Below are 13,312 nucleotides of genomic sequence, written 5' to 3'. Positions count from 1 at the left end.
AGCCGCAGCCCACTGAACAGCAAGCGTGCAGATCCACCTCCAACACCGATCGCCTGGAGAAGATGGTCAAGGACTACATGTCAGATGGCGTAGCTGTGTCGAACCATCCATCTGCACCCTTCAACTATTGGGTATCGAAGCTAGACACCTGGCACGAACTGGCAATGTACGCAATAGAGGTGCTGGCTTGCCCGGCAGCCAGCGTTATGTCGGAACGCTGTTTCAGTGCTGCCGGAGGCATCGTCACAGATCGGCGTATCCGCCTCTCTACAGAAAATGCAGACCGTCTGACTCAAATTAAAATGAATCAATCCTGGATTGGAAATGACTACGCAACACTCCAGGACCCCAACCAAGTAACATGACCAATGAACATCTGGGATGGTGTTGCGTTTCCGGGCCCTGTTTATTGAACCTCTCATCTGTATTACATTTATGACTGCATGGCGGCAAAAAGCATTGCTGCTATATCCGCACGCTTTTTGTCCACATGCAAGGCCTGGGTTGTTGTGTCTCACAAAGCGTGGCCTTCTCCTCCTGCGCCTGCTCCTGTTCCATCACGTCTGCTGCTGCTGGGTTAGCGTTGCCGCGTGGTCCCTGTTTATTGAACCACTTATCTTTATTACATTTATGACTGCATGGCGGTACAAAGCATGCTATCCGCACGCTTCTTGCCCTCATGCAAGGCCTGGGTTGTTGTGTCTCACAAAGCGTGGCCTTCTCCTCCTGCGCCTGCTCCTGTTCCATCACGTCTGCTGCTGCTGGGTTAGCGTTGCCGCGTGGTCCCTGTTTATTGAACCACTTATCTTTATTACATTTATGACTGCATGGCGGTACAAAGCATGCTATCCGCACGCTTCTTGCCCTCATGCAAGGCCGGGGTTGTTGTGTCTCACAAAGCGTGGCCTTCTTCTCCTCCTGCGCCACCCTCCTCCTGTTCCATCACGTGTGCTGCTGCTGGGTTAGCGTTACCGGTCCCTTTTCCTGGAACCTCTTATATGTATTACATTTATGACTGCATGCCGACAAAAAACATGTTACCTGTGCAAAGAAAACAGACATTTCCCGCATTTAAAAGACAGTTTTCCCTTTGAAACTTTAAAATCGATTTTCTCAAAAACTATAAGCTCTTTTTGCTAAATTTTTTTTCCTCTTGTACCCACTCCCAAGGTGCACATACCCTGTAAATTTGGGGTATGTAGCATGTAAGGAGGCTTTACAAACCACAAAAGTTCGGGTCCCCATTGACTTCCATTATGTTCGGAGTTGGGGTCGAACACCCGAACATCGCGGCCATGTTCGGCCTGTTCGGCCCGAACCCGAACATCTAGATGTTCGCCCAACACTAACTACAGCATACCTCCCAACATTTCAATGTCCCAAAACGGGACAATTAGGCCACACCCCTGGCCACGCCCCCAACCCCCTAGTCACGCCCACCCCAGGGGAAAAAAAGTTTTGTTTTTTTTAAATAATTTTGTTATTAAATTACTCCCAAATGGGAGGATGCCGGGGTGGTGGTGGTGAGGAGGAGGAGGGGGGTGGCCAGGCAGAGAGAGGGGGGAAAAAAAGCCGATCGAGGCACCAGCCCGCCCGGTATGCGGCATGGATGGCCGCCGCCGCCATCATTATCCTTCTCCCTCCCTCCTAATATGTCCCCCAGTGTCCCCTTCCCCCCGCACAGTAATTATGGGCAGCGGAGCGGGCAGTGAGTCTTACCACTGCCTCTTCGCTGCGTACCGGGATCTCCTCTGATCTTCTCGCTTCCTGTGACGTCACAGGAAGGAAGATCAGAGGAGATCCCGGTACGCAGCGGAGAGGCAGTGGTAAGACTCACTGCCCGCTCCGCTGCCCATAATTACTGTGCGGGGGGGAAGGGGACACTGGGGGACATATTAGGAGGGAGGGAGGGAGAAATAAATAGCGGCGGCAATCTATCCCGCATGCAGATCCCCGGGGCTGGTGCCTCGATCAATTTTTTTCCTTCTCTCTGCCCAGCGGCCGGGACAGAAGGGGGGCAGCGCGGGATGGCGGGAGGGGCCCCCCAAATCGGTACAGTCCCGATCAAATCGGGACTGTTGGGGACTATGCACTACAGTACTACTAACTAAACAATAGAAGAATCTAGCTAAATAATAGAACAGGTGTGACTAGATTACAGAGAGCAGATACAGCAGGACAGGTATAGCAGTAAAGCTGGGCCTTGCTAACTCCAAAATAGTACAAATCTATCTAACACAGAAGTAGTAGTAGTACAGGAGTAGAGTAGGACAGGTGATAGCACAGGTAAGGTAACTAGAGACTAGAGCACAGAGCAGGGCAGGCTGCCTTGTCTAGGCTCAATAAATACGTGTGCACATAATAAGGTCATAAGGCCACCATAATTATACCAATAAAGTTCAATTTATTAATACCTATTAGACAAGGTCCCCTCAATACAAAACCCTCAATACAACCCTCAATATAACATATCCCCTAATCATAACCTTGTCTAGGCACAGGGCCTAGCTGCTGGCTGCAGGCCTGCAGCAGCACCAGTGACAGTCTCTCTCCCTCCCTAGTCCCCCTAGTAATCACCCAAACTAAACTGCCTAAAATACAATCTATCTACAACACAAAGCAATACAGTTGAATATCAAGTGTTGGAGTGTAAAAACGCTAGGTCTAGAACAATAGCAATGCACTTGCACACAGACAAAAAGCACTGGAGCAGTCTCTCAGTACAATCAGTCAGTAAGTCGCAAGCAGGACGAGTGAGGCAAGATGGCGTCCGCTATTTATAGAGGGGGGCTTGGCCAGGCTCCCCCTCTGTGATTGGCTGCAGTCAGAGGGCTGGGAGCCCTCTGATTCGCTTGTGAGGACTCGAGGTGACGTCTGTCGTGACGCTATCCGAGCTCGTGACGCTATCCGAGCTCGGATAGCTAGGATATCTCCGGATAGCTGCTTGCTATCCGAGTGCGCTCGGATAGCACAGCCCGGATAGCTAATACTATTCGAGCTCAGTATTCGAGCTCGAATAGTGAAAAAAGAACTCGGATATCCTAGCTCAGATGAGCATCACTACTCTCAGCTATACTTAGTATAGCTGAGAGCTGCGGCGTGTGTGGCATCGGCCGGCGGAGATCTTTAATCAAGTTGTTAAGAAGATTGAGGATATTGGCGTGGGACCTTTTTCAAGGATATAGACGTGGAGACATTTTTTTAAAGGTACAGGTAGGTATTTCTGGTTGATTAAGATTAATAAAATACTTTCTTGTGGTTGTGTTTTTATTTCGTTTAACCCTTTGTGAAAATGGGTAAGGGGTACTTTGTACCCCTATACTCATTTTTCCTGGGAGGGGGGCTGGCATCTGGGGTCCCCTTCTTAAAGGGGACTCCCAGATGCCACCATGAACCCCCCTTGAGGGAGTCATTGCCCCCACCTCCTCCTGGGGCACTGGAGGTGGGTAAAAGCCCCTTGTCCATGGATTGGACAAGGGCTCAGGGCGAAAGGGGAAGGCTTGGCTGCCCCTCTCCCCCGGAGCCCCCCCCCCCATACCATGGACCATGCAGGCTTTTATAGCTCAGGGTGCGAAGCCCCAGTCGGCCGGGGCTCCGCATTCTGGCTTTCCCAGCCTGCATGGGAGACAAGGGGTTACAGAGGCTCAGGAGGGGGCACCCCACGTCTTTTTGTAAAAAATTCTCCACACTCTAAACAAAAAACAAATTAAAATATTGAATTTAAAAAATATATATATTGTTTCCCCCTATCTTTTTAACATATCCTGCAAATTTGTTGTTGCTGGGATGTAAGGGGCCTGTGCTTTTAACTGCTAAAGTCGGTGGGAATTGTTTCACTAAGAACTGTCATTACTGCATTTAAATGTACACTTTTTTCCTTTGAAATTTTAAAATTGATTTTCTTAAAAAGTATAAGGTCTATTAGAAAAAATGTCCCCTTGCTCCCACTTTTCTTCTTAACATAACCTGCAAATTTGGTGATTCTGGCATTTCAGGGGGCTTTGCTATTAACCGTTAAAGTCAGCGAGTTTTGGCGGTTAATTGGGTGATTTGGACCACGATCACGAGTGCATTCTGATCTGAATTCCTGATTGAGAGGCAATCACGAATTCGGCTCACGATGTTGGATAATGAAAAAATGCTCGTGAATCACGACTATCCTGTAATCACGAGGTCGTGATGAGCAACCCTGATGGCAACCTCACAGTAGTCATGTGATCAGTGTGATACTTTCACATCAATACAGGTGGGTGGGGCCTTAGCTTGAGTGATGCATCGCACTACACATGGACTCTCATGGCCGGCGTTCAGGTGAGCATACCAGAAAATACTGCTCCCGCAATGGACTTTTTCCTCATCCTTCCATTGTGAGCGGGTACCCACAGGACTGCTTGAACTTGGTGGGATCCATCCATTCATCAATTCATAAAGTGAGCTTGCTACACTGCACAATTGGGATGATTGCCATATACAACCTTGATATCCTATTGTGGGGAACTCTTGAAGCAGAGTCATGGTGAATATTACTTTGCAGTTGCTTTGCCATTGCTTCTTCGGCCTGATGAGAATGTATGGGGTGGCCACGTGTATGTAAGTGTGTGATATGCCGGCTTAGCTTATTGTATGCAGCGCAGCATGTTTGCTTTTTCATGCATTTTGCACTTTAGCCCATGGCCCTGTCGTTTTTAAACTATTTTGGCAGACAATTGCATGCAGTCACCATGTGTGTGCTTTTTTGACACAATAAACTTATCTAAGTTATCCTTAATTTGAGCAGAGAACCTTTGTTTTATTTTATTACTGTTTCTGGATTATTCAGGTTGCTCAATTTCTGAAGTGGCATAGGGAGATAGTTCATTATCATATTATTCATTTATTTATATAGTGGTATCCATTATTATTGTAGGTTTTTCACCTTTCCTTGGAATAACTGGGATATGTGCAGGTTCAGGTTGGTGGTTTTTTATTAATATTACTAACTGATGACCCAGCATTGCCCGGACTTTTTCTAACCCTAACACACAAACACTAAATGACCAAGTTTGTGAGCTTTGCGGTTCTTGGCATCAATAATTTGTATTTTTCCAGTGAAATGAAACAAATCTGATTGGCTGTTTGTGGTTCCACCCCCTTTTCTGAATTTTAACCCCAATGACCAACTTTACCAGGTTTGAGGCTTGTGCCATTAAAGGATACCACAACCGAACGGTTGTGGTAAAATGAAAGTTGCGGTGGCTAGGGAAGGAAAATGAAATACTTACCACCTTAATTGTTCCCCGGCATCAGCCGCCAGTCTTCTCCAATAGATGCCGGTGTCCGGGCGACTATCCTGACCTCTAACCCGGACATACTGCACCACGCATGCGCGGTATGTCCTTTCTTCACCGCTTCTGCCGGCGCATAATTTTGGCAGAAGCAAGTTCACTTCCCTGGCTCCTCCTTCATACCGTCTTGCGCTGCACGGAAGGAGGAGCCAGGGGAATGAACAAACAAGAAACAATGAGAGACATTTGAGATAAGAGCTTCAAAAGACAGTGCTTTCCACCACTTTTTTGGTCGTGGAGCTCAGATAAGCTCTTTTGCATAGATAACAACTGAAGTTTCTTAACTCTTCCTGTACTGTACTGTACTTCCTGTACTTTACTTCTTAGCTGTACTACACACACAATTCATTATATCATAAGTTTATTTTCACTTCATATTCCCTTTAATGGAGACAGGCAGCACAGAACAAGCACAAAGCCTAATGTTATTTGGAAATAATTAGTAATTAATATGTAACGTGATAGGAAAATCCAAATACGTTTACACCATAAATCATACAGAGTATAAAGCAGTCAGGACTGGAAAATGACATGATGCAGAAGAATCTTGTCAAATCTGCAAAATGGACGATGAACTAGTGGTAGAGCTGATCTTTGGTAAGTGAGAGCTAAGTTGCATGTCCCAATTCTGTGGTGTGTCTGCCAATCCCATTCATTGTATCTTCCCAGCAGTCAGTTTTTCCTTCATTGAACTGTGAAAAAAGCAAAACAAAAAAGACTTAGAAGACATTTATTGTACTGGTCTGTAAAGCTGGGCATACAGTGGGTTGCAAAAGTATTCGGCCCCCTTGAAGTTTTCCACATTTTGTCACATTACTGCCACAAACATGCATCAATTTTATTGGAATTCCACGTGAAAGACCAATACAAAGTGGTGTACATGTGAGAAGTGGATCGAAAATCATACATCATTCCAAACATTTTTTTTACAAATAAATAACTGCAAAGTGGGGTGTGCGTAATTATTCGGCCCCCTGAGTCAATATTTTGTAGAACCACCTTTTGCTGCAATTACAGCTGCCAGTCTTTTAGGGTATGCCTCTACCAGCTTTGCACATCTAGAGACTGAAATCCTTGCCCATTCTTCTTTGCAAAACAGCTCCAGCTCAGTCAGATTAGATGGTCAGCATTTGTGAACAGCAGTTTTCAGATCTTGCCACAGATTCTCGATTGGATTTAGATCTAGACTTTGACTGGGCCATTCTAACACATAGATATGTTTGGTTTTAAACCATTCCATTGTTGCCCTGGCTTTATGTTTAGGGTCATTGTCCTGCTGGAAGGTGAACCTCCGCCCCAGTCTCAAGTCTTTTGTAGTCTCCAAGAGGTTTTCTTCCAAGTTTGCCCTGTATTTGGCTCCATCCATCTTCCCATCAACTCTGACCAGCTTCCCTGTCCCTGCTGAAGAGATGCACCCCCCGAGCATGATGCTGCCACCACCATATTTGACAGTGGGGATGGTGTGTTCAGAGTGATGTGCAGTGTTAGTTTTCCGCCACACATAGCGTTTTGCATTTTGGCCAAAAAGTTCCAATTTGGTCTCATCTGACCAGAGCACCTTCTTCCACATGGTTGCTGTGTCCCCCACATGGCTTGTGGCAAACTGCAAACGGGACTTCTTATGCTTTCTGTTAACAATACCTTTCTTCTTGCCACTCTTCCATAAAGGCCAACTTTGTACAGTGCATGACTAATAGTTGTCCTATGGACAGAGTCTCCCACCTGAGCTTTAGATCTCTGCAGCTCGTCCAGAGTCACCATGGGCCTCTTGACTGCATTTCTGATCAGCGCTCTCCTTGTTCGGCCTGTGAGTTTAGGTGGATGGCCTTGTCTTGGTAGGTTTACAGTTGTGTCATACTCCTTCTATTTCTGAATGATCGCTTGAAGAGTGCTCTGTGAGTTGTTCAAAGCTTTGGAAATCTTTTTGTAGCCTAAGCCTGCTTTAAATTTCTCAATAACTTGATCCCTGAAGTGTCTTGTGTGTTCTTTGGACTTCACAGTGTTGTTGCTCCCAATATTCTCTTAGACAACCTCTGAGGCCCTCACAGAGCAGCTGTATTTGTACTGACATTAGATTACACACAGGTGCACTCTATTTAGTCATTAGCACTCATCAGGCAATGTCTATAGGCAACTGACTGCACTCAGATCAAAGGGAGCACACAATAATTATGCACACACCACTTTGCAGTTATTTATTTGTAACAAATGTTTGGAATCATGTATGATTTTCGTTCCACTTCTCATGTGTACACCACTTTGTGTTGGTCTTTCATGTGGAATTCCAATAAAATTGATTCATGTTTGTGGCAGTAATATGACAAAATGTGGAAAACTTCAAGGGGGCTGAATACTTTTGCAACCCACTGTACATTAGTCGATTTTGATCATTTAATTAAATCTGCTAGAAATTGATGCCGCAAATTATGCTTAATTGATTGCTTTTTGGCCAAAATCAATCAATGTGGTTGAATGCGCCGGACAGAACTTTTTTCTTGATCAACAACTGGTAGGGTGTGTGTCGCTAGCAGTGTTCAATTAAGGGGCAACTTATGCAGCAGCAGAGCTTACTCTCACCTGTCACCAGTGCTTTTCCTCTATCTTCTCTCCACCGCCAAGGCTTCTACCTGTCTCTTCACTCCAGCAAGCTGGATGTCATGTGACACTAGAGGCCACACACTAGAGGCCTCCAGCAGTCATGTAAGCCAAGGTATGTGCCATGGTGCTCCTAGTGTTGGGCCTCTAGCATTTAGGCCGGTTACACATTACAACGCGTGCAGGACAACGGCTCCTGCACGCGTTGTGGCGTGTCGTCGGGAATCTGCGGTGCGACGCTGAGTAGCGGCGGTAGTATCAATTAACCCGACGGGGAAATGCCGATTCCTGACGATAAAATGCACCGGGATGCGTCGTACTGCAACGCATCGAAACGCAGGTATGAAAGGTAAAAGGAAAGTCTATGGACTTTCCTTTTACCTTGGTTAACGCAAAGTATAGACTTTGCGTTAAAACGCTGAAAAAGGGCTTTGGTGTGAAAGAGCATTTAGTCACGCAACTCCCAGTCCCCAGGAGTGAAGAGATAGAGAGAAGCCCCAGCAGTGGAGAGAAGATACATGCTGGCAGACAGGTGACAGTAGCTCCGCTGCCCCTACTCTCTGAGTGGCCCATGGGGGCATAGATGAGGACACCCAGCAGGCAGTGCACATATTTTCATGCTGAAATCTATTGAAAGTCTGTGTATAGTAAGTGGAGGAATTCGATCAGATAGATCCCTCTCTGATCAGATAATGATCTGAGAGGGGTCTTTCTGTTTACCACATTGACCAGTGTATGGCCAGATTAAGTTTTATTTTCCTTGTGTGTGGCCATTTCCAAGATACCATACTGCATAGACAACACAAAATCCAACCCTGCCCGGGTTATTGGGTTCACACATGTGTAGACTAATGGAGTGATTGCCATCTGGCTGTGCAACACTTCCTGTCACTTCCTACTGTAATCACTGCGGTATGACTGTGTTTTATACCACAATAAAGACCAACTAAGAAAGCTGAAATGATGATTGCCTTTACACCATGCAATATGTAGAACTGACCGATTATGGAATGTTATTTTAAAAGGACACCTGAGCTGAGAAGGAAATAGAAGCTGCCATGTTTATTTCCTTTAAACAACACCAGTTGCCTGGCAGTCCTGTTGATCTATCTGGCTGCAGTAGTGTGAATCACAGACCTGAAACAAGCATGTGACTAATCCAGTCAGACCTCAGTCAGGAACATCTGATCTGCATGCTTGTTCAAGGTCTATGGCTAAAAGCATAAAGCGAAGTACCCACTGCAAGACTCAATTGCTAGAAACTGCAGATGACGTTTCCACAATCTATATACTAAAGATCTTTACTGATTGGATGTAGACAACAGCAATAGACGGCAAGAAGATTTAAGCAAAGAAGGATACTGGTGGAAGTTCCAAAGACATTAGCAGAAAGTTGTTTAAAGAGAGACTGAAGTGAGAATAAATCTCGCTTCAGGCCTCAGAGTTAGCAGGGGCATGTGTGCCCCTGCTAAAACGCCGCTATAGCGCGGCTTAACGGGGGTCCCTTCACCCCCAAATCCCCCTCCGTAATGCGGGGGAGCGCTTCCTGGTTGGGGCAGGGCTAACCGCCGCAGCCCTGCCCCACGCGCGTCTGTCAGCGCGTATCTCCACCTCTCCCCCGCCCCTCTCAGTCTCCCTTCACTGAGAGGGGCGGGGGAGAGGCGGCGATGCGCCGCTGACAGACGCGACTGGAGGCAGGGCTGCAGCCGTTAGCCCTGCCTCCAGGAGCGACCAAATGCACGACCAAGTCGTGCTGGGGTGGGTTTGGGGGTGAAGGGACCCCCTTTGTGCGGCGAGATAGCGCCGGTTTAGCAGGGGAACACGTGCCCCTGCTAACTTTGAGCTCTGAAGCGAGATTTATTCTCGCTTCAGAGTCTCTTTAAAGATCGGTGTCTGTAATGATATACGGTATGTCATGTACAATCTGTGGAAATCGCAATCACAATTGGTTTTCTGATTGCTGAATGGGATTCACAATTCCAATTCAAATTGTATGTGTAGTTGTAGTACAGAGCAAAAGCCTGGGGTCTTGCCTATTCCAGCTGGATACAAGCTGCTATTCTGGGATGACAATATTTTTCTTGAATCTTCTTTCAGCAGGTGGCTCACACAGGAGTGTGGACTCTGGCCTGAAATGCACCATTTGACTACTGGGGCAAAAAAAGCCAACCCTGAGAACGGCAGGACAGCAGACATAGTGGGGCCACTAGTACCGGATATTAAATAGTTGTATCATATGATTTTTGCCTTTTTTAGAGATACCGTACTTGTGATTTGTATGGAAACTATATCATTTGACAGCTAACGTCCTGCCGGACTTTTTAGTACTTTCAAGGAGCTGACATAACCAGCAACCCTGTTATTAAACTTCTCAGGAAGGGAATGTCACACACTATTCATGTCTGGTATTAATGTGATCCATATTCTTTGGGGATTGTGAATTTGCTATAATTATTTGTGTGCAATGAATGTGGCCCGATATATAAAAATGTCAAATATTTGGGATTAAAGGCTCCCTCCAAAATAAGCAATAAATAAACAAAGAAAAAGCACAACTGAGTTCTCAGTAGGGCAGAGAAGTTAGAAGAAAATGTTTTTACATTTTATCTGGAGGGGGCCTGATAATTCCCACCAAGGCTCAGCCACAGGCACACATACAGGTGAGTTGGTTATACTTACTGAAGCTGTAAGTTGCACTGAAGCCTCTGTTTGTTGACTCGTAGTTACTGCTCATCTGGATCACCATAACGTTGGTAGTGGATATAAATGTTTGTTTAAAATACATGATGCCACAGACCGTAGGAGTCCAATTGGTGTTATCAAACAGAAATCTTACACCATTACATGCACAGGAAGAGCAAGGATTAAGTAGGAAGTCTGAGATCTTCAGAGAAATCTGTAAACACAATTGGTCATAACTGTGATTCATTTGGAAAATATCAGGAAAGGAACCTGTTTAGAAAGACTCAGGTCCCAAAAATGCATATTGACAAGTATCAATGACCGATTCCAGCATTGAGGTGATGAAAATAAATAATGCTTTTGTTAATATAATGTAATAATATGCAAATAAATAATCAAATATTTTCTTTAGAATGTTTATGTGAAATATGGCATACGTGGAGTCCCAAGGACACAATATGCTATAATTATTATTTATTCTATTTATAAAAGCACCAACATATTAGGCAGCGCTGTACAATAAAAAGGGTCACAACACAGGCAATGATAATAGGGGTGACAGATAGCAAAAGGTCATACAAGGATACAATGTACCAGATCATTAGAGATGGCTCGAACCTCTGACTTAAGGTTTGCGAACCTCGAACGTGAACTTCCGCAAAAGTTCGGTTCGCGCGAACTTTCGCGAAGTGCAATAGACTTCGATGGGGAGGCGAACTTTGAAAACTAGAAACATTTATGCTGGCCACAAAAGTGATGGAAAAGATGTTTCAAGGGGTCTAACACCTGGAGGGGGCATGGAGGAGTGGGATACACGTCAAAAGTCCCGGGGAAAAATCTGGATTTGATGCAAAGCATCGTTTTAAGGGCAGAAATCACATTGCATGCTAAATTGGAGGCCTAAAGTGCTTTAAAACATCTTGCATGTGTATACATCAGTCAGGGAGTGTAATTAGTGTACTGCTTCACACTGACAGACCAAACTCACTGTGTAACGCATTGCACACAGCTTTTTGTGTAGCGACGGCCATACTGGACTGGTGCGCACCATGGCGAGAGTGCAGTCCATGACGGTTTTCAAGCCTATATGGTCGCCGGACTGAGGTAGCTCAACGACAGAACAACAGTGACTGTCCAGCTGATCGAATTTGGTCTGTCCACAATGAAGCAACAAGATTATTATCTTGGGTGTGCCCCCCCCGAGACACTCATATAGCCGGCGGTCATTGCTTCATTGTGATACGCAAGCCCCTTCACCGCGGCAAGGTAACGATCACGAAGGGGAATTGACACATGTACATGCCTTTTGTTTTGTTGTTGCAGCTGCAGTGCAGCCAGAAAAATTTGTCAGGCATGTACACGCACCAGAAAAATTATTAAAGCGGCCACTGCTAGCAGCGGCCTTAAAAATTCAGGGATCCGCCTGGAGTCCTGGGCCCTGTTGGTGGTGGCGGAGAAGGCAGTCAAGCAGCCTGCAGGCAGAGATGCTGTGTGGGGACTGACTTAGTCCTCGGGCAGCCAGCCAGTCCCATGGCATGCAGGCAGAAATGCTGTGTGTGGGGACTGACTTAGTCTTCGGGCGGGCAGTAGCCCTCCGGGATCCATGCCTTATTCATTTTGATAAAGATCAGGTCCTGAACACTTTTGTAACTTAGGCGACTTCTCTTCTTAGTGACAATGCCTCCAGCTGCACTGAAGGTCCTTTCTGACAGGGCACTTGAGGTAGGGCAAGACAGAAGTTGGATGGCAAATTGGAACAGCTCTGGCCACAGGTCAAGCCTGCGCACCCAGTAGTCCAAGGGTTCATCGCTGCTCACAGTGTCTAGATCCACACTTAAGGCCAGTTAGTCGGCTACCTGCCGGTCCAGGCGTTGGTGGAGGGTGGATCCGGAAGGGCTAAGGCGAGGCGTTGGACTAAAAAATGTCTGCATGTCCTACATCACCATGAGATCACTAGAGCGCCCTGTCCTTGCCTGCGTGGACATGTGAGAAGGATTACTGGCAGTGGTACCTTTATTCAGTTGTGCTGTGACATCACCCTTAAACGCACTGTAAAGCATAGTTGCCAGCTTGTTCTGCATGTGCTGCATCCTTTCTGCCATCAGGTGAGTTGGTAACATGTTCGCCACTTTGTGCCTATACCGAGGGTCTAGTAGCGTGGCCACTCAGCACAGCTCATTCCTCTTGAGTTTTTTTTATACGGGAGTCCCTCAACAGGCTGGACAGCATGAAAGACGCCATCTGCACAAATTTGGATGCAGACGTACTATCCATCTCCTGGATGGATGCTGCCTGAAAAGGATCCTCCAGTGCCCTTTGAAAAAGGTATTCCGAAACAGCGCTGTCAAGGACTCTGGTCTAACCTGCTTAAGGTTCATTTGGTCTCCATAAGCTGCACATTTGGCCATATTAAGCGGCTCGTTTTGCAAAAGCACTCATGCTTAGGCAAAGTGCATGGACTTTTCCATTCAGCCAATTGCCCTGCTTGTATGAACCTGTTGTTGTAACCCACAGACTTTGTATTTGTTCAATGTACATCCAATTTATGTTGCTCATTGATTGTATCTATGTGTCATAGTGTACTGCTGTTGTCAAACTTCTTTATGCTCTTTTCAATACACTTGATTACTTGATTATTCAAAAGCCTGGTGTGCGGGTATTTTATAATATTTTATAATATTTTTTGTGCTCTGTAGGACTCAGGTCCGGTT

General features: G+C 46.0%; 1 protein-coding gene across 1 annotated transcript in view; it reads right to left on the bottom strand.

The window, feature by feature from the left end:
• Positions 1-5,749: 5,749 nt before the first annotated feature.
• The window catches only part of LOC137562390 (embryonic protein UVS.2-like), a gene marked incomplete at its 5' end in the record, with an annotated part of 55,650 nt that continues 48,087 nt past the window's right edge, over positions 5,750-13,312 (bottom strand). The window contains 2 exons of the mRNA XM_068273728.1: positions 5,750-6,016; positions 10,599-10,815. Of these exons, the coding sequence (XP_068129829.1) occupies positions 6,009-6,016; positions 10,599-10,815 (225 nt within the window). The remainder of the gene's footprint in view (positions 6,017-10,598; positions 10,816-13,312) is intronic.

This window comes from Hyperolius riggenbachi, chromosome 3, assembly GCF_040937935.1.
Source record: "Hyperolius riggenbachi isolate aHypRig1 chromosome 3, aHypRig1.pri, whole genome shotgun sequence".
Lineage (NCBI taxonomy): Eukaryota > Metazoa > Chordata > Amphibia > Anura > Hyperoliidae > Hyperolius > Hyperolius riggenbachi.
The sequence above is the reverse complement of the archived record's forward strand: the minus strand, read 5'-3'. Positions and strand labels throughout refer to the sequence as shown.